Below are 19512 nucleotides of genomic sequence, written 5' to 3' on the forward strand. Positions count from 1 at the left end.
AAACGACGAGAAATACAATCCATGCCTGTCGGTGAATTACTAATAGTTTAGTAAAATGTCGATCTACAACTGTTGATGTTTATTCCTCTTTACTACCGTTATTATAGCGAATATTCTGTAAATACGGTGAAAAGATTTTTTCGAAATTTTTTTTCTCTTGGAGATTATCAGCAGTGAAGCGGTAAATTGTATACACGTGTTTTGATTTTTTACCTTTCTCCTCGCAGTACTTTTATTCGGTACATTCATATGTGTCGGCTGCACGGTTTTTAACGTTTGTGTTTCAATTATCATCAGTTATAAATAATTTATAATTTTTATTTAAACACAAAACTACAGTACGTATCTTAAAAATATCTTGTTTTGATAACAATTTTGTTTTCTCATAGATAATAATGTTTTTTTTTTTAAATTTTGCTTAAACAGCTGACGTAATTTATTTCCATATGGTGTAAAATTTATAAATCAATACAAATTACAGATTAGTGTTACTACATTAGAGCCAGAAAAAAGAACAAAGATTAAAATGAGTGTATCAATGACATCTAAGGAAATTCGTCAATCTTACATTGACTTTTTCAAAAGTAAGGGACACGAATATGTTCATTCAAGTTCAACAATACCACATGATGATCCAACTTTACTCTTTACTAATGCTGGGATGAATCAAGTATAGTATTATTTCTTTTCTCTAAAATATAATTTATATATAATTGTTACATTATATATTGTTTATAATTTTTACACATGATTTATTTTAGTTCAAACCTATATTTCTTGGTACAGTAGATCCTAATAGCGATATGGCAAAATGGGTGAGAGTCGTTAACACTCAAAAATGTATAAGAGCTGGAGGTAAACATAATGATCTAGACGATGTTGGTAAAGATGTATATCATCATACTTTTTTTGAGATGATGGGTAACTGGTCATTTGGTGATTATTTTAAGGTATGCTTATATGTTAATTATTCTCATAAAACTACTTTTAATAAAATAAAATTTTTTTCAGAAAGAAATTTGTATGTGGGCTTGGGAATTCTTAACAGTCAATTTAAAATTATCACCTGATAGATTATACATTACATATTTTGGAGGGGATGAAAAATCTGGGTTGAATCCTGATAATGAGTGTAAAGATATATGGCTTTCTCTTGGGTAATTAAAAATACAATATCAGAATAATATTTACTATATGATTAAGACATTTAAGTATATTTGTCCAAGTATAATTAACTTTATTCTTTTGTAGGGTATCAGCTTCACATGTTTTACCAGGTAGCATGAAGGATAATTTTTGGGAAATGGGAGAAACTGGTCCTTGTGGACCATGCAGTGAAATACATTATGATAGAATTGGTGGTAGGGAAGCTGCTCATTTAGTAAATATGGATGATCCAAATGTTTTAGAAATCTGGAATCTTGTCTTTATTCAATACAATAGGTAATATAAAAATAAAAACATGCATGTATATTTTCAATTACATTAAATGATAAAAATTGAATTACATATATATTGCAGGGAATTAGATGGCATTTTAAAAACATTACCAAAAAAGCATATTGATTGTGGTTTAGGATTGGAACGTTTGGTGTCAGTTATTCAAAATAAACAAGCAAATTATGATACTGACTTATTTATGCCTCTTTTTGAAGCAATTCAAAAAGGTACTGGGGCACCACCTTATCAAGGAAGAGTAGGGGATGCAGATAAGGATGGAATTGATATGGCATACAGAGTATTGGCAGATCATGCAAGGACAATAACTATTGCTCTTGCAGATGGAGGGATGCCTGATAATACTGGAAGAGGGTAAATCATATAATATAATATAAATATTTAATTTATATTTTTCATGCTCTTTTAATAATTATTTTTTTATTAAAGTTATGTTCTAAGAAGAATTCTGCGACGTGCTGTACGTTATGCCACTGAGAAATTAAATGCAAAACCTGGTTTTTTTGCATCTTTGATAAATGTAGTAGTAGAATTACTTGGTAAATATCGATTTTTAAAAATTTTTTATTTTTCCGAACGTTATTTCATTCCATCATTTATTTGTCTAGGTGATGTATTCCCAGAAGTTAAAAAAGATCCTCAAAGTATAATTGATACAATTAATGAAGAAGAAACACAATTCTTAAAAACATTATCACGTGGACGAAATTTATTAAATCGAACTATAGCAAAACTTGAATCTTCTAAGGTTGTTCCAGGGGATGTTGCATGGCGTTTATATGACACATATGGTTTTCCAGTTGATTTAACACAACTCATGACTGAAGAGAAAGGTTTGAAAGTTGATATGATTGCTTATGAAGAAGCAAAGAAACAAGCACAGGTATTAAAATGGCTATAATATTTTTTGTTACTTATATTTTTTATAATAACAATTATTATTATTGTATTATTTATTTTAGCTTATCTCTCAAAGTAAAGTTGGAGGGATAGATGATCAAATTAATTTGGATATTCATGCAATCACAGAATTGCAAAATGCAGGAATACCAGTCACTAATGATTTATCAAAATATAATTACAATATAAAAAATAATAATCCATATGATGAATATTCGTTTGAGTCGTGCACTGGTACTGTCATTGCTCTAAGACATGCAAAAACTTTCGTTGAAAAAGTACATTCTGGACAGGAAGTAGGAATATTGTTAGATAAAACGAATTTTTATGCAGAACAAGGTGGACAAATATATGATGAAGGATTTTTAGTAAAAGTTGATGATGAAGTAAACATATATTATTTTAGAGTATCAAACGGTTTAGAATATTTTATATAATAAGATGTATTATAAAACTATTCTAATTATTATTTTACATAGGAAACTGAAATACGGATTACGAATGTGCAAGTTAGAGGTGGCTATGTATTACATATTGGTACAGTTGGAGAAGGAGTGCTGAAGAAGGGTGATAAGGTTTATTTAAATATTGATACTACTCGTAGACGTCTAATAATGAGTAATCATACAGCAACTCATGTTCTTAACTATGCACTTCGGCAAGTTTTGGGTTTAGAAGCCGATCAAAAAGGATCGTTAGTTGCACCTGACAGATTACGTTTTGACTTCACTAATAAAGGTTTTTGAAGAGTACTATCTTTTATCAGAATAGATTTAGTATTTTTAGAGTAGATTTAGAATATATTTTTAAATTGTAGGAGCTATGACTACAGATCAAGTAAAAAAAACAGAAGAAATTACGAATGATATGGTACAACAAAATAAAAATATTTATGCTAAAGAAAGCAATCTGGCGTTAGCTAAAACTATTAAAGGATTACGTGCTATGTTCGAAGAAACCTATCCTGATCCTGTTAGAATAGTCAGTGTAGGTATACCAATAGAAGAATTGGAAAAAGATCCTTTGAGTGATGCTGCATTGAAGACCAGTGTAGAATTTTGTGGTGGAACGTAAGAGTATATCTTTTTATTAAACGTCGTATTCAACGAAAATATAAATTTTTTAATCATTTTTATATTACAGACATTTACACAACACAGGACATATAGGTGATTTTGTCATAGCAAGTGAAGAAGCTATTGCTAAAGGTATAAGACGTATAGTTGCTTTAACTGGACCTGAAGCAAAAAAAGCACTTAAGAAATCAGCTTTGTTAGAAGATAAGTTAAACCAGTTAAAAAATACTATCAATGCTGATAAAAGTGGTACAAATTCTAAAGAGTATGTTAAACAGATAATAGAACTAAATGAAGATGTATCTCATGCTATAATTTCTAGTTGGAAGAAGGTATATTTAATCATATAACTTTATAATTCATTTTCATAAATTTTCAATTGTTTATGTTTTGTGCTTTGAATATAGGATAAAATACGTGCTATGCTAAAAGAATTAAAAAAATCGCTCGATGATAAAGAAAGATTAGCTAAAACTGCCGTCGCTACTGCGGTAGTTGAAACTGTTCAAAAGATGATTCAATCGAATATTGGCTGTGCTGTATTTGTAGAAGTACTGAAAGCATTTAGCAATACAAAAGCTTTAGATTCTGCATTGAAAAAGATTAAAAGTTTATCACCAGACACTAGTGCATTATTGATAAGTGTTGATCAAGATGCCAAAAAAATCTTTGCTCTTAGTGCTGTCCCTAAAGTAAGAAAAAAATAAATAAATAAATAACAACGTATAGTGTAATCCAAAAACCTATATCAAACTAATTATTACAATAATTTCAGACAGCTATTAGTAAAGGTTTAAAGGCTAATGAATGGATTCAAGAGATAGCTCCTTTTATGGGAGGTAAAGGTGGTGGAAAAGCTGAATCTGCTCAAGCTTCAGGCTCAAATATTTCTTCTTTGAATAAAACAATACAAAAAGCTAAAGAATTTGCCAATTTAAAACTTGGGATTATAAATGAAAAATCAACTATTCAAGGTATCTAATTAAATGTTCAAAATTATTTATGAATTTTTTAAAGGAAATTATTTAACAAAATAATATTTTATAATTTTTTAGATCTTCCTTCTAATTTAACTATTGGAAACGTAACAAATACGAATTCTATAAATATGAAAATATTTCCAAAATTAATCATTTTCGGAAATAAAAATAGTATTAGAAGCTACAAAGCTCAAATTGTAGCTCAATATAATAATCAAAATCTTGTAATAAAATATATTGAAGATGATAAGAATTCTACAACAGATATGATATTAGAAATTGGTGATATTAAAATTTCTAATAGTAGTGCCATTGCTTATTATTTATCAGATACTAATTTAAAATGTGAAAATGATTTATTTGCTTTTTGTGAAGTACTACAGTGGATAAGTTACACGGATAATCATCTTTTACCAGCAGTTACAGGTTGGATTTTATCGTCTTCTCGAATAACATTACCAAAAAATATTAAATTAGATGGGAAAACTTCAAAAGAAGATGCATTGAATTCATTAAAGAAATTAAATAATATATTACTTAGAAAAACATATTTTGTTAATGAAAGAATTTCTCTCGCGGATATTATGATATTCAGTACTCTGTTACCACTGTACGAACACGTTTTAACTTCGGAAGTAAGAAAACAATATACGAATTTAAATAGATGGTTTTCTACAATGCTTAATCAATCAGAAGTAAAAGCTGTAGTAAAAGATTTCCATTTCTGTACAGAAACACTGAAAGTTTAAAGATATGATAAAAGAGTGAACTATTCTCATTTTTATGAACATTTTTACAATTATGTATTAATAAACATATGTTTAAGTTATATAAAGATTTCATTTATATTCATTGATTTGTCGTTTTTTCTTTTAGTTCATCATACAATATCCTAATTTCTTTCAACAAAGTAGATATATTAATACCTACTTTTGCAGATATAGGTATAATAGGCATATCAATCTTCTCTTTTAACAATTGTAGATTTTCCTATAAAAATATCTTTGAGTAATATGTTCTTTTTTCAACTCAATTTAAATGGTCAAAAATTTAATGATCATTATATCATTTTCTTACCTTAGCTTCAGGCAAATCCATCTTATTAGCAATAACAATAAGAGATCTATTATTTAAATTTTTGTTGAATTGATTAATTTCATATTTTAATATTTCTAATGCTTGCCAAGGTTCATCAAGAGAAAGATCTATAACAAATAATAGAATAGCACAACGTTCTGCATGTTTAAGAAATGTTATTCCAAGACCTTTATTTTTATGAGAATCAGCTATAAGTCCAGGTAAATCTGCCACTAAAATAATCAAAGCGAGATTAATTAATCATTAATAGAGAGAAATAGAATTAATATTACCTGTAACTTGTTCATAATCATCATATGGTATTATACCCACATGAGGTTTCAAAGTTGTAAATGGATAAGATGCTACTTTTGGTCTAGCTCTAGATATAGCTCTTAAAAGTGTACTTTTACCAGCATTTGGAAGACCAATCTATCAAATAACATTTATGTGAAAAAAGAAACATCTATTTATGTCCTCTTTATTTTAAATTAATAGACTTAACAATCTTGTCTTATACAAAACACTTACAAGTCCAACATGAGCCATACTTCTTACTTCCAATACATATTGCAAATCTTCACCATCTGCTCCATATTCACAAATTTTAGGAGATTGCTGAGTATCAGAAGTAAAAAAAGTATTTCCATGACCACCTGCACCTCCTCGTGCAGCAATAAACATTGAATTATCCTGATCCAAATCAGCTAATATTGTTCCTTTAATGTCACGTATTATAGTTCCAACAGGAACTGGTATAATATTATGACTAGCATTTTTACCATAACAATTTTTACAAGAACCATTTTCTCCATCTTCTGCTTTTAAGACACTTTTTATATGTTTAAGATCTTTAACATTATTTGAAACCTGTTTAAGTAAATAAAAAGTATATTTTGTACTAAATCAATTTATCCCTTTTTTTTTTTTTAATCAGTTTACCTGAAAAATCACATGCCCACCATGTCCACCATCTCCTCCATCAGGTCCTGCATGATCATTTTTCCATAATTGCAGAAACGATATATTTCCATCACCACCCTTTCCACCCATGACTCTTATCTATGTAAATAATATGTTCTAATGAAATCAATATTAAACAAATTATAAAAATTGATAACTTCAGCTAGCTTGCCTGTTTTAAATCCACAAAATATTGTGTTGCATGGCCTAATGTTTTAGGCTTTTTACTACGCGTAGCATTTGCATGATAACTATCATCACAATGATAAGTATTTGTATAAAATGGTTGATATATTCTTTTATCTATCATTTTGTGTATTTTTATATTTCCAACTACATTATTTGATATTAGATGAAATTTTGGAGTCACATGGATAGAAATATTTTTCAGATTATAAAAGCAATGCATCTAAATATAAATAAAAATATTTTTATTTCGTTTTTTTTTATTTTTATTATAAAAATGAATCATCATATCAGTAGAAAATTTTTGTATTTACATAAGATCAATACCTTTAAATGCACTGAATTTATTTTATCTCACTATTACAATATTAAGGTTTTTCTCTAAAATATTGGGAATTAAATTTTGATGCATTTGAATAACTCTTTGTCTATATAGAGGCACTATGTAAGATTTGTAAGTTATTCTGTAAGTTTTTGTGATTTTCTCTTTGGATGGAGATATATAGGACCCAATAAAATTAATTTCATCCACAATACAACCTGCATGATTATATAAAGTAGTATAAAATTTTAATGGATTAAAATCTTCTGTGACACAAATAGTTATATCAAAGGTAAATGCTGGTGGATATATGCACCAAATTTTTAAATTCGATAATTTGTTTGATATATGAAATACATCTTTTCTTAAAAAATTATCTATATCGCATGTAACAATATCAATTTTATTTTTTGGAGATATATTTTGATAATTAGGTGGCTCTGACCTTTTGAAAAAATGAGTCAATGCATTAGTAGTATGAAATTGTTTTTGTAGACTACGATATCCTGTAACTACATAGATTGGAAAATATGACCACAGAAATGGATCTATCTTAGTTAATATAAAATTTCCATGTGCTGCCATTTCTGTAACTTTCCATGAATCATTCCAATTTCTTTTAGGCTCATCCATAGGTGTTCCACCTTGACCATTACAAAGAGTTATCAATACCTCTACATTAGGATTATTTAACTTTTCAATTTCTATAAAAAATTGTTTTAATAACTCTCTGTTTTTTTCTATTCTCATTTTACCACCAACATGAGGGAAATTAAAAATAATTTTATCAAAGGATTCCTTTTTTAAAATAGGATTTTCCATTAATTTAGTTGCATCTATCCCCAGCAATACACAGATGCCTGAAAAGAAAATCATAGCATTTCATCATTTTTTTCAAGGAATTTAAATCTGTACACTTACATATCATAAATTTTATACCATAAAACATATTATGTATATTATATACTATTTGTTCACTAACCATGTCTTTTAAGATATTCTATGTTTTTCTTTCCAGCTTCGTGAGATATATCGGATTCATAGCACGTAGCTATTAAGTTTATTTTAAGGTTAAGTTGACATAACGCTACGGAAAATGAAAAATTTCCTTCTCCTACAAGTAGCACTGACTCATTTTCAACGAAAATCGATGGTTTCATTTTATTAAGTACTTAAAATTATATTGAATTATAATGAATACATTTTCTCTTCTCCAATACGTCTATTGCATATGAATAAGATTCGATTATAACATTGTTCGGATTAAAAAATTTAACAATAGAAATATCGCAAATACTAACCTTCTATATACAATAAAATTAATTATAAATGAAAATCCACATTTGTTTCGAAATATCCAAAAATGTGGTTATATTTATAAAGTATCACGTAACCTTATTTTAGATATAAACAAGCACTACGTAAGAAATGTTGACACTCGCAATTATGATACAAAACTGTTTCTTAATTTTAATAAATTTTGTAACATTTACTTCGGTTAAACAACTCTAATAGTTTAAGAAAAATTGATTTCTAAGAGAAATCTATGAAGAGATAAATCACTCTCGATTATTATACTCGATATTAGAATACCTTCGATTTAAATCGATATTTCAATTAATCGAAAAATAAAAATTTCAAATACGAAATGGACATTCATATGCAATAGAATATAATTTATTTTCCATTAAACTTTCATTATTATTAATTAATATGGCATATATTTTTTATAATACTTAAATTGTAATTTGAATTATTTTTATTAAAAATCAAACCAAATATTTAAATTATTGATACATAAAAGAAAATACTAGTTGGAATATGCAGTAAAATAAAAATTCTTATCAAATAACTTTTCTGACTTTTCATGCATAAATTCTTTTATATGGAATTTACACAACTCATCAACATCATTAACACTTTTCTTATTATGATTGCAGATTGTCTGTTTACTACTGCGATATTCTCTTTATAACAGGTTCTGACTTAATATACTTCTTATATTCTGATTTAATATATTTTTTATATTATTATTTGTTAAATCAATAATTAATTTCATTAATAAAATATCTATAAGAAGAATGAAATGAAAATGACTAGATAAAATTACATTATTTTGACACGTTTTAATATGAACGATTCCTACCTAATAATTTTATTTTGAAACATTTGAAATTTCTTAATAAATGTAAGAAATAGTTGTAGTAATAACCAAGTATAATCATGCAAAATATGAATGAAACTATTTTTAGTAAGTACTCCACTTGGAGTACAAATTTAGAATCACGTGAGTGCATGCTTTCGCTTTTACGGGCGATGCATTCGTAATGCGGCACTTATCGAGGATCTCCAAGGTGTTTGCTAGATAAAATGTGAAAAACGCTTCTTTTTTCCATAAAGATATATACGCTTATCATTTTACTATACCGATCCAGATCAAAAATCATCTGTTTACATATTCTGTAAGAAGAATCTTCTTCTAGAAAGAAAATCTCTATTATATTATTCCTCGTGCGTAAGTATTAACTAGATTAGACACAATCTTAACCGAGCTGAGTTAACCCGTCATTCCAGTTCACAGATTATTTTCTGTATTTGTTTCTCTTATACCATTATATTTACCAACTATTTATTCCGCGACTTTTTAGAAATGACACGTGTTTATCTTAGAAATGCAAGTTATAACGTCATAGCGATAAGGACACATTGGTTTCGTATCAAAATTAGTATTGTATTGTACTTCCATAACATTAGTTCATGCTTTGAAATGTCATTTTACAGAACTATGTCAAAATATAATTATCGATATTATCTTGGTGACGATCGCGATGGTGTTAATAAACGAAAATGAAAGAATTCACATGTCTACGTTCAAATACGCGTTTTTTTACGGCTTGATCTCTCTCTGTATAGATATACGAATAAGTAAAATGAATATAATATGAATATAAATTAAGACGCATATCCAAACACGTCTTCTATATACACGGATTATTAACTAATGCTTTTGTTATCACTCATTCATTATACGTAAGCATATATTTATAAATGTAGACTATTCATATATATTTAGTACTTTCTTATAATATGCTGATAGGAAACGTATCTAGTCAATTTAGTTGTAAACGTGCAAGCCTCAAGTATCGACTTTTGCTGCTTAGAGACAGAGCTAGTCTATTATTCCTTTGAAGAATTAAGTCGACATCGATAAAGGTGAGTTTCCTTGCGTACAGGATGTCAAAGGTCACCTCTCTTTCTAACCGTATATACATATTTGTTGACTCTAATATCTCTCTGTGTACATACATAACGAATGTGTAATAAAGGCGAATACATATAAACAATTTTCGGAGTAGAGAGATATATGTAACTAAAATATTTACAATACAATTAATTCTTAAGTTTTCAATTTTGTTCTTTGTCTAGTAAAATGTTAATATAAAAGAGAGTTCGTTTTCCTGTAAGGTCGCCGAACGTAAGACGATGTGTACCTTCTAACATAGAAGGAGAGTTAAAAGTTAGGGTTGGTCGCATGGTCGATCGTATATTAAATAAAGTATGAGCATTCTGTGAAGCAGCAAGTGTCCTAGACGAAACGACCATCGAGTCATGTGATGCTTTTCACGCTGTAGTCCGATACGCGTGGACGGGTGATGAATTATGTAGCTTCTTCGGCTTTCCTTTGCGGTGAAACTTGAAGGCCATTTGGAGGGTAACACGTAAAGAAAGACAATTCTATAATATAAATGCGAAGAATCGTATCGTAACCTTCATAACCAAGCGAACGAATAGAAAAACTTATACATTTTCAATATCTCAGATCAACCAAATATATAGTCTCATAATATATTTAAACTTTAATCAACGTAACATAATTTTTCATATATATCACTAACATTTTATCTACATATCTCTAAGAACGAAATATAAATGTTATTTCTAGATAACGATGAGACATTGACTTATATTTACATTTTTACGAAAGATCGTGTTTATATATAATTACAATATTAACGAAATAGCTTGTACAATTAAAGATATACAGGAAGTAAATACATTTTGGAACGTTTCTCGACTTAAAACATTGAAAGACAAAGAAACATACATCGAAAATTATTTAGAAATAAAAAGAACGATCGATAACGGCATGATCTGTAATCGGTCGGTGTTATATGTAATTGTTTCGAAGCAGTTCGATTGGAAGGAAAGAAGGAAAAAGAAGACCAAGAGACCGTGAGAACGTGTCACCCCAATGGGTGGCAGGATAGTGCGTCGCGCAGGAGCGTCGCAATCGGACAACTCCGGTCTCGTCCGTTGCGGAAACGAAAACAGGCGAATTTTGCCGAAAGATACCGATCGTCGAGTAAACCGCGAATGACGAAAGTGGGGGAAGGGGGGGGGACAAAGAGTACAAGAGGCGCGCTCGTTCGAGTTTTAGGCCGCTCGAAAGTCTAACACGAAAGATGGGAGGCGCTTGAGGAGCAGGAGAAGCAGAAGAAACAGCAGCAACAGTAGCAGCCGCCGCAACCGCCGCCGCCGCCGCCGTCGCTGCCGCCTCCACCTCCGCCTCCGCCGTAGACAAGAACGAACGAAAGCGAAAGCAGCGCCTCCGTCTCCGTCGGCAGTGGCACGATCCTCGGCGTCGAAGCTTGCCGCGCTACTCTTCGACCTCTCGTCATCTTTATCGTCCCTCCCAAACCGCAATCGCGATCCTTTTTCTATTTAATCAGTCTCGCAATTGGTTTTTTGTTGTTCCAATTTTCTTCTTCCTTTCTCTTTCTTTCTCTCACTCTTTCCACTATTTTTATAAATATATATATATATATATATATATATATATATATATTTCTCTTTTCTATCTATCTATATATATATATATATACACACACACAAGCACACACACAAATATCGCTATCTTTATCTTTTCATCTATCTCTCCTTGCACACGCACGTACGTCCGTCCTTTTTCCTCTTTCTAACTCTCTTTCTATCTGGGAACCGCTTACGTCCTTCGCCCTTTTCGTCCGACGTTCGTCTTACAAATAGCACGCATCTAGGCGGCTCTTCTACTCCCGGACGCGTTCGCCGGCACCGTATTTCGCGACAGAAAAGTATATTACTCGACGCATGCCACCCCGTATGCGTACATGTGCATCGTGGAGCCGGCTTCGGGCACACTTGTCTCGAAGATATCAACGAAAGGAAGGATATTTGTTTTACTGTCACGACAAGTACGTCTATTTCTTCGAAGGATAACTCGTCGAACTGTTTTCCTCTACGAGAAGAAGTTCCTTCAAATTCAACGATAAGAATCGTCGCACTGTCACGGGTACGCCCTTCTTCATTCGAAGGAATCGCGTCATTATTCTCGTGTGCGTGTGTACTTGTGTATTTGTGTGTGAGAAAGAGACGAGCGCGCGTCAGTCACGTCACGCGAGTCTGCTGGTGCCGTCGTATAAGAATCAGTAACGCACGCGACGATCCAGCATTTTTAAATTGATTCTCAGTGCCGGTCTTTCTCAACCACCTGCTTTCCTCTCTATCTCTCTCTCTCTCTCTCTCTCTCTCTCTCTTCTCTCTCTCTCTCTCTCTCTCTCTCTCTCTCTTTCTCTCACTTTGTGAATCTTCTGCTTTCTTCCATACAGATTTTCCAAAGAATGTTCATTTGATTCATAAAATGAGTTCATTCAGTAAGACGGACATCAAAAGATGACATCACTATACTTAAAAGAATGTCTGTGCCTGTATCTCAACAGTCAATCCTTAAATCGTGCTCGTTATTTTAATAATACATCAATTTTCCTTTTTGACACTTCAACCTAAAAAAACAGAAATATCAAACAAGCTTGATGAACTCACATGATAGAGAATTTGTTCTTGTTGGCAGGGTCACAATGAATTGTCTTTTACCAACTCGTTGTATGTCTAATAAGAGAGAAAAGAGAAGAAAAAGAGAGAAAGAGAGAATAAGAGAATGAACAAGGTTAATGTCCGCAGAAATAAGAGATGATGCGACGCACTCGAGGATTCTTCCGAATTGCTTCGTTCGTTCGCTCGTTCCCGAAGGAACAAAGAGAAGAATCATCGAGGTAATAAAGGATATAGTATTCTTGTCGTCATTCTTAAAGCTCGTGCGAGCAAGAAATTAACCCACTTTCCGGCGGCACGTGCGCACTCTCAAATCCGGCACAGACGTTTTGGCGCCTCCGTTGCCTTGTCCGCTCGCTTAAATCTCTAACATGACGTGACATTGTAAAGAAACAAAAAAAATCAAAACGTCTATTCGATTATCGATGGATCTTGATCATTCGTTCAAAAAGGATATCTTGGATTTTTATAAACAATCTTTCCTCTATTCTTCTTCTTTATAACGAATATCGTCTTGTTGAATCTTCTCTATGTCCTGAAACAACAAATGCTAACGTTAATTTTACATTCTATTTTTCTATCGACTCTTATACATTTATAAAAATGAATTATTATTATTATTATTAAACTGCGCTCTATGTACTAAAAATACTACAATCGTGTCATCGTTTTGACGTACCTAACACAATCTTCGTGATTTCTCTTATTTTCGCGTATTTAGAGTTACCTATAACCATGGTTTGTTACGTCCTAAAATCTATTCTTTCGTTGTCTAATCGTAAAAAAATTTATTTAATACTTTGAACTATATAATTTTTCGTAGGATATTAATGAACAACAATCGTGTTCAATGTCACTTTAAATTTAACCTGCTATACGTTAATTTTATATAATTTTTTCGAATCGGTAAACCGTGAAAGATAAGTGTTCGTTGTCAATGCAAACAAATATTTATCTTATCGTATGACTTATATTACCTATTTTGTCATTACTTTCAGTCAAATATTTTTATAGTTGACATTTAAAATTTTTTATGCTTACATCAGAATTATTGCAAGATGTCAAATAAAATAAAAAAAAAAGAGAGAAAGTAATGAAAAAAAAAAGAAAAAAGGAACGAGAAAAACAACTACGCTATAAAACATATTCAATAGTTCAATAGTCGACGAATAAATTATTGATCGATTCGTATTTTACGTCATTTCGTTTTGGCTCTACGGACACGAGGAAATAAAGAATAGGTACCGGCAGTGCCTTTTACCATTCACAACCTATTACGCGTGCAAATTGTTATGTCTATAATGATATGTAAGAGATATCAAGGAAATAGGAAGGAAATTTAATGGAACATGTAATTGTGTCGTCTCTTACAACATGCGTATTTTTAAGGGAAAACATCATCGTCATCAGATGCGGTGTCAAAGGAGGAGTGTTCTAAACAAAGGATTACGAGAAGAAACGCAAAAGGAAGTAGTATGATCACGGCGATATGAGAAGAAGCGACGAATTACTTCGAAGTCGAAAATTTCGAATGATTCTAAGACGTTCAGGGTATTAAAAAGATTTTTAAATAGAAGAACGAATAAAGAAGAGCTACGAAATCAAATGCGTTTTTAAAGAAAATATACAAATTATCATCCTTATTCCTTTATTTCGCGTGTTATTGAGACACGACGAAATATCGCGATACCAAAGGACGTACGACGATTGGTGCATGACACGAGTAACTCCTGAGGACAAATTTCCTTTGTATTTTACAGCGAATCGTAAAGGTGTAGGCTAATTATGGATGACATAAAGGTGCCTAATTTAGGACAGGCTGCATCGGCTGCATGCTCAATGGCTACGAATTTCTTAGCGCCAGTAAAAACCGAACAGCAAATTTACGAAAATTCAATGCTCGAAGATGATCCCAATGCCAACTCGGTGGTACCCACTTCAAATGAAGATAGGATATTACCGAGATGGGGCCCTAGTCACAGAGGTGCACAAGAATTAGCGAATCTTTACAGTAGTGGTAAGTATTTTACGTTCCTTTGTTTCGTCTATTTCCTCGAACGCTGCGAATCATATGCTTGCCATGACTTCATCTCCATTAGCTCCATCATATACGAAGCTTATTTTCGTATTCTTCTCGCTTCTAATTTTTTCTGCTTATTCCGTTATTCTAGAAACATAAAAGATCTTTTTTAGTATAAAGAATTTCTATTCGCATAAAAGTATGTTTAATAACGGACATTCGTAATATTTCACGTAATTTAAAAAGTGTCCGCATGTTATTTTATTATCAATCTTATTTTTCATTCTTCTATTAAAATATCTCAAGTATTTAAAAGAAAGATAGAACCAAATTCATTAAAACGGAAGAAAATGAACTAATGAAATTGATACAATATTCTTATCGTCGAGATTGTTGAAAGAATACTAAGCTTGATAAATTATAGGTTCTGTATTGCATCAAGGTTGCAGATAATGAAAGAAGACGAGATTCCTGTAATCTATATTTCTCGGATATATGCGTATAGCTATTCAAACTTGATTACTAATTAGACCTTTCTTTTTATTTCTTTATAATATACATTCAATATTCGATGATACACGTTTATATATAATTTCATGTGTTACGTATTAAAAATTAAAATGAAATAAATAAAATAAAAAATCTATAGAATATGATAATATAAAATATTCATCACATCAGAATTGATTACTTGCCAAAACTCGCCACTTATAAGTCACTTGTACCTTGAAATCTTCGCGAGCCAAAATAAAGAGCTGTCACGATATAAGCAACTTAATCACCGCATCACTACCGTGCTGAGATTGTTATGTAAAGATGTTACGATAACGAAGTAATTTCTATATTGCTCCATTTTACATCTGAGTTGCCGTAACACGTTACTAGCCGTAATTAACTATAAATTTATACTCGATATAATTTTCATATTAATATACTTTGCAAAAAAATTGATTAACAAATCGATTGAAAAATTGCTATTTTGTTTAGAAAGATAATAAACTATCTATTATTTTTAATAAATGTGAAACGATATAGTATATGTATTAAAGATTAAATAATTAATACAGACATTACGAGTAATGATAAAATCGGACAATGTAATAGTTTCGGTATTACGGTTGCGTCTTTTCAGGCAGTTTTCTATAATAAATTGATTACAATGCTCGATTAGGCATATTAAAAATCTATTATTTAGAAATATATCATTTCATTAATATGATCGATGTAATATGAACGTGTTGTTTTTAAAATACATTAAAATAATTCATAAATTTTGAAATTTTTCAATCAAATTGTCCAAATGGAATGTATCTTTGTTCATAATGTCTGATTAATTTAATAAATTCGTAAATATTAAACAGATCGTGCGGTTGTTTTAATCATTATTCATAATGACCGGGCATTATAAATAATGATCTATTAGTCATTTGACCTATAACGTATATAAATGTTATATTTCTTACAGGAAAAAGAACGCAGGAGTGTATATGCGTTGGTATTTGTATTACGCTGGTAGCAGTAAATTCGTTGTTCATCCTGATCAGATTAAAACTTGAAAATTTAAGTTCGATAATAGTAGCAGCATTATGCGGGATCATTACGGCGGATTTCGGATCTGGAGTAGTTCATTGGGCTGCTGATACATGGGGTTCTGTCGAACTTCCCATTCTGGGAAAGGTACGATTTTTAAAAATCATCAAAACATTTGCAATGTTACGATAATATAAATATGATAAATATTTTATAGAATTTTTTAAGGCCTTTTCGTGAACATCACATCGATCCAACCAGTATAATGAGACACGATTTTATTGAAACGAACGGTGACAATTGTATGGCCACCATACCATTCCTTTCCAAATTAACATGGGACTTTCTTACTTTATCAGAGCCGGAAATCGAACAGAAATTTCTTTGGACATGTTATTGGTTTTTACTTGCAATTTTTGTAGCAATGACTAATCAGGTAATTTTTCTTATATTTTCTAAGCATGAAATTATATGATATGTATCGTTTATGAAAGACAATTTCGTGTAAAAAAAAGTTACAAAGTTGGGACAAATAAAAGATATTTTACAGATTCATAAGTGGTCGCATACATATTTTGGACTTCCTCCTTGGGTAGTTTGGCTACAGGAGCATAGAATAATTTTACCGAGAAAACACCATCGTGTACATCATGTTGCGCCGCACGAAACATATTTTTGCATTACTACTGGCTGGTTAAATTGGCCATTAGAGAAACTCCGATTTTGGTATATTTTAGAAATTATTATTGAAAAATTAACTGGTTGTAAGCCTAGAGCTGATGACCTAAAATGGGCACAGAAGAGATCTTGAGATTTAATGTGGTTTTTCTTAGCTCTGCATTTTAGTGGATATTCAAAAAATGTAATATAGCATCATATATTTGAGGGACTGAAATAACATCGAACTGGCTAGTAACAGAAATGGAAATTTATGCACGGACAATAGTAAAGCTTGAGTGATACACATAAAAATGATATTAAATCTATATAATTTTTTTATACTAGTACTATGAGGCCTTTGAAACAAAATAAGAAGTGTAGAGGGACTAGGAATAAATAGAATTATTTAAATATGCTTTTAAACTTTACACATTTATAATACGTACATGCAATAATATATGTACATATATAAGACGAATGTAATATTGTAACGTTATATATGTCATATAAAAATTTGATAATTGGCCTGTTGTATTGTATTACGAAATTTCTTGCATAGCACAATGATTTCACAAAGAGCACAAAGCTCATTGGATTTTAGTATAAAAAATTTACAATTAATTATATTATAAAATATTTTTAAGCAAACACAGGAAAAGTAAAGTCGAAATTAAAAATAAAAAAACTAATCTGTCTTATATTCTTAATGTGTTTTGTAAGCACATATGTCCAGTAAAGAAAGTAGAAAGAAATATATATACATACTATATATATATATTATATATATAAGAAGCTTAAAGTATACGTACGTGTATATATAATTTTTACACACACATATGCACATTTACATAAATTATATATACATATATTTAAAGAACTGACTTGATTTCATATATACAATCATTCGCACAATTTATTTAAGAACAAATTTTAAGATAATAATAATTATTGTAAATACTGATTGTTTTAATAAGTTTTATATCAAACAAGCTTAATTTCTTTTTTAATAGCTTATAATGCAAATTTCCCTGAACCTTTAAAGATCTTTGACCCATCGAGGTGTATTAAAGTATATTATTTTTTTCTAAAGGTATACATTGTTAAAAGCAGACATTGCCAACTCAGCAAATACTAGGCAACTTTGTTTAAATGTATATATTGTATAGTTTACTATTCTTATATACATAAAATACATCAAATTAATTTGGATGTATTAGATTTTGCATTAGATTTTGAGCTAATAATCATAATACTGTATTTATAATAATACAAGCAATTTGTTTTTATCTATAACTGTTGTGTTAACTATGTAATAAAATTGGCAATGTCATTTAAATGGCAATGATATAAAAAAGCAAGATATAATTAATATTTGTAAATGTATACTTAATTTGTGAAAAACTTGAAACATTTAAATGTATGGTTACAAATTTAAAAAAAAATAGTAATAGTATAGATTATTCTTTTTTAATATCACTCACACTGATTACACTTTTTAGCTCATAACGAAGGGTCAAAATACTGTAAAACCTTAAGGTGCTAAAAGTATAAGTACAAATTTAGGTTCAGGGACCAAAGGACCTATTGCTATATGCAATTATCTTATGAATGATTGGTTTGCTTTGAATAAAGTATACTGATATAGAAATAGATTTTTCAATGCAAGTAAATATTTTTAATATTTTCTTATGTGTAATTTATATTATTAATAAATTGAACAATAAATCAATATATTTCAGATCAAAGCAATGATCTCTCAATGTTTCAGTATACTTTATACAGAATCATGCCATGATATATGTTCCTTACCAGCAAGTCAGTTGTAAATGCCTCTTAAAAAAGACGGTATTCATTATTGTTATTGTTATTGTTATTGTTATAAGAAGAATATAAACTTTAAATGAATCTGTCAGATGAGAGCTTTTCAGCAGGCAATGCCTGGAGCTTTTCTCAATGCGTTTAATATTTATGTGCATCTAATTAAGTAAAGCAGAGCTTTATTTATCATAAGAGAACAAAAGACATATTTTTCATCTTTTAATGCCATTTCGTAATAATGCCTAAGAATATATTTAATTTATCATAAATTATGAAAGAATTCAAATCAAACAGATGGAAAATAATGTGAACAATTATATTTGCAATGCTGTGTTATAATACAATAATTTTCAGATTCAAACTGAAAAATAATATATATAAGATACTTTATATGACAAATCTATATTTATGAATACAATACTGTTTTTCCAGCAGTGTGATTCAAATTCTATAATAAGTCTTAAAATAAGCAAATTTTTATAATATAATTATTTTTCTGTTTTAATTTAATTTATTTCATAACAAAGCAACCATATGCAATGAAACTAGCATCAAATAATAATACAAAAAGACTCAAGTCTGAATAAAGTAATAGAAGTATTATATATATATGTATATTATATATATATATAATCTGCTCTTATCTTTAATTAG

General features: G+C 30.0%; 3 protein-coding genes and 1 long non-coding RNA gene across 12 annotated transcripts; 2 read left to right on the forward strand and 2 right to left on the reverse strand.

The window, feature by feature from the left end:
* The first annotated feature begins 42 nt into the window (after positions 1 to 42).
* LOC122628725 (alanine--tRNA ligase, cytoplasmic) lies at positions 43 to 5268 on the forward strand. Of its 2 annotated transcripts, none has more exons than XM_043811286.1 (15): positions 43 to 181; positions 482 to 670; positions 762 to 950; positions 1012 to 1157; positions 1252 to 1443; positions 1522 to 1812; positions 1888 to 1997; positions 2067 to 2341; positions 2421 to 2744; positions 2838 to 3096; positions 3176 to 3428; positions 3502 to 3766; positions 3842 to 4126; positions 4210 to 4408; positions 4490 to 5268. In XM_043811286.1, exons 2-15 carry the CDS (start codon positions 527 to 529, stop codon positions 5161 to 5163), a joined length of 3606 nt encoding a protein of 1201 aa, XP_043667221.1. In that variant the 5' UTR covers positions 43 to 181; positions 482 to 526; the 3' UTR covers positions 5164 to 5268. The 2 variants fall into 2 exon arrangements, with proteins under 2 accessions (XP_043667221.1, XP_043667220.1); XM_043811285.1 differs by lacking the exon at positions 43 to 181 and adding an exon at positions 199 to 338.
* Positions 4752 to 8522, reverse strand: LOC122628729 (mitochondrial ribosome-associated GTPase 2). 2 transcript variants are annotated; one of them, XM_043811292.1, is made up of 9 exons: positions 8264 to 8522; positions 7945 to 8184; positions 6968 to 7822; positions 6627 to 6863; positions 6434 to 6553; positions 6023 to 6361; positions 5785 to 5923; positions 5492 to 5724; positions 4752 to 5404 (listed from the first exon to the last, which is right to left on the reverse strand). In XM_043811292.1, exons 4-9 carry the CDS (start codon positions 6861 to 6863, stop codon positions 5264 to 5266), a joined length of 1209 nt encoding a protein of 402 aa, XP_043667227.1. In that variant the 5' UTR covers positions 6968 to 7822; positions 7945 to 8184; positions 8264 to 8522; the 3' UTR covers positions 4752 to 5263. The 2 variants fall into 2 exon arrangements, with proteins under 2 accessions (XP_043667227.1, XP_043667228.1); XM_043811293.1 differs by lacking the exon at positions 7945 to 8184 and having other exon boundaries at positions 6968 to 7180.
* A 1528-nt stretch (positions 8523 to 10050) lies between these two features.
* On the forward strand, positions 10051 to 19232 carry LOC122628958 (plasmanylethanolamine desaturase). Of its 7 annotated transcripts, none has more exons than XM_043811890.1 (5): positions 10051 to 10175; positions 14220 to 14847; positions 16316 to 16527; positions 16598 to 16816; positions 16931 to 19232. In XM_043811890.1, exons 2-5 carry the CDS (start codon positions 14616 to 14618, stop codon positions 17189 to 17191), a joined length of 924 nt encoding a protein of 307 aa, XP_043667825.1. In that variant the 5' UTR covers positions 10051 to 10175; positions 14220 to 14615; the 3' UTR covers positions 17192 to 19232. The 7 variants fall into 7 exon arrangements, with proteins under 7 accessions (XP_043667825.1, XP_043667826.1, XP_043667823.1 ...); XM_043811891.1 differs by having other exon boundaries at positions 14591 to 14847; XM_043811888.1 differs by lacking the exon at positions 10051 to 10175 and adding an exon at positions 11830 to 13051.
* Positions 11943 to 13648, reverse strand: LOC122628961. Its single transcript, XR_006327155.1, has 2 exons — positions 13510 to 13648; positions 11943 to 13365 (listed from the first exon to the last, which is right to left on the reverse strand). It is a non-coding gene; the product is annotated as an uncharacterized LOC122628961 (long non-coding RNA).
* Positions 19233 to 19512: the final 280 nt, after the last annotated feature.

Source organism: Vespula pensylvanica, chromosome 4 (genome assembly GCF_014466175.1).
Source record: "Vespula pensylvanica isolate Volc-1 chromosome 4, ASM1446617v1, whole genome shotgun sequence".
In the NCBI taxonomy this organism is placed as follows: domain Eukaryota; kingdom Metazoa; phylum Arthropoda; class Insecta; order Hymenoptera; family Vespidae; genus Vespula; species Vespula pensylvanica.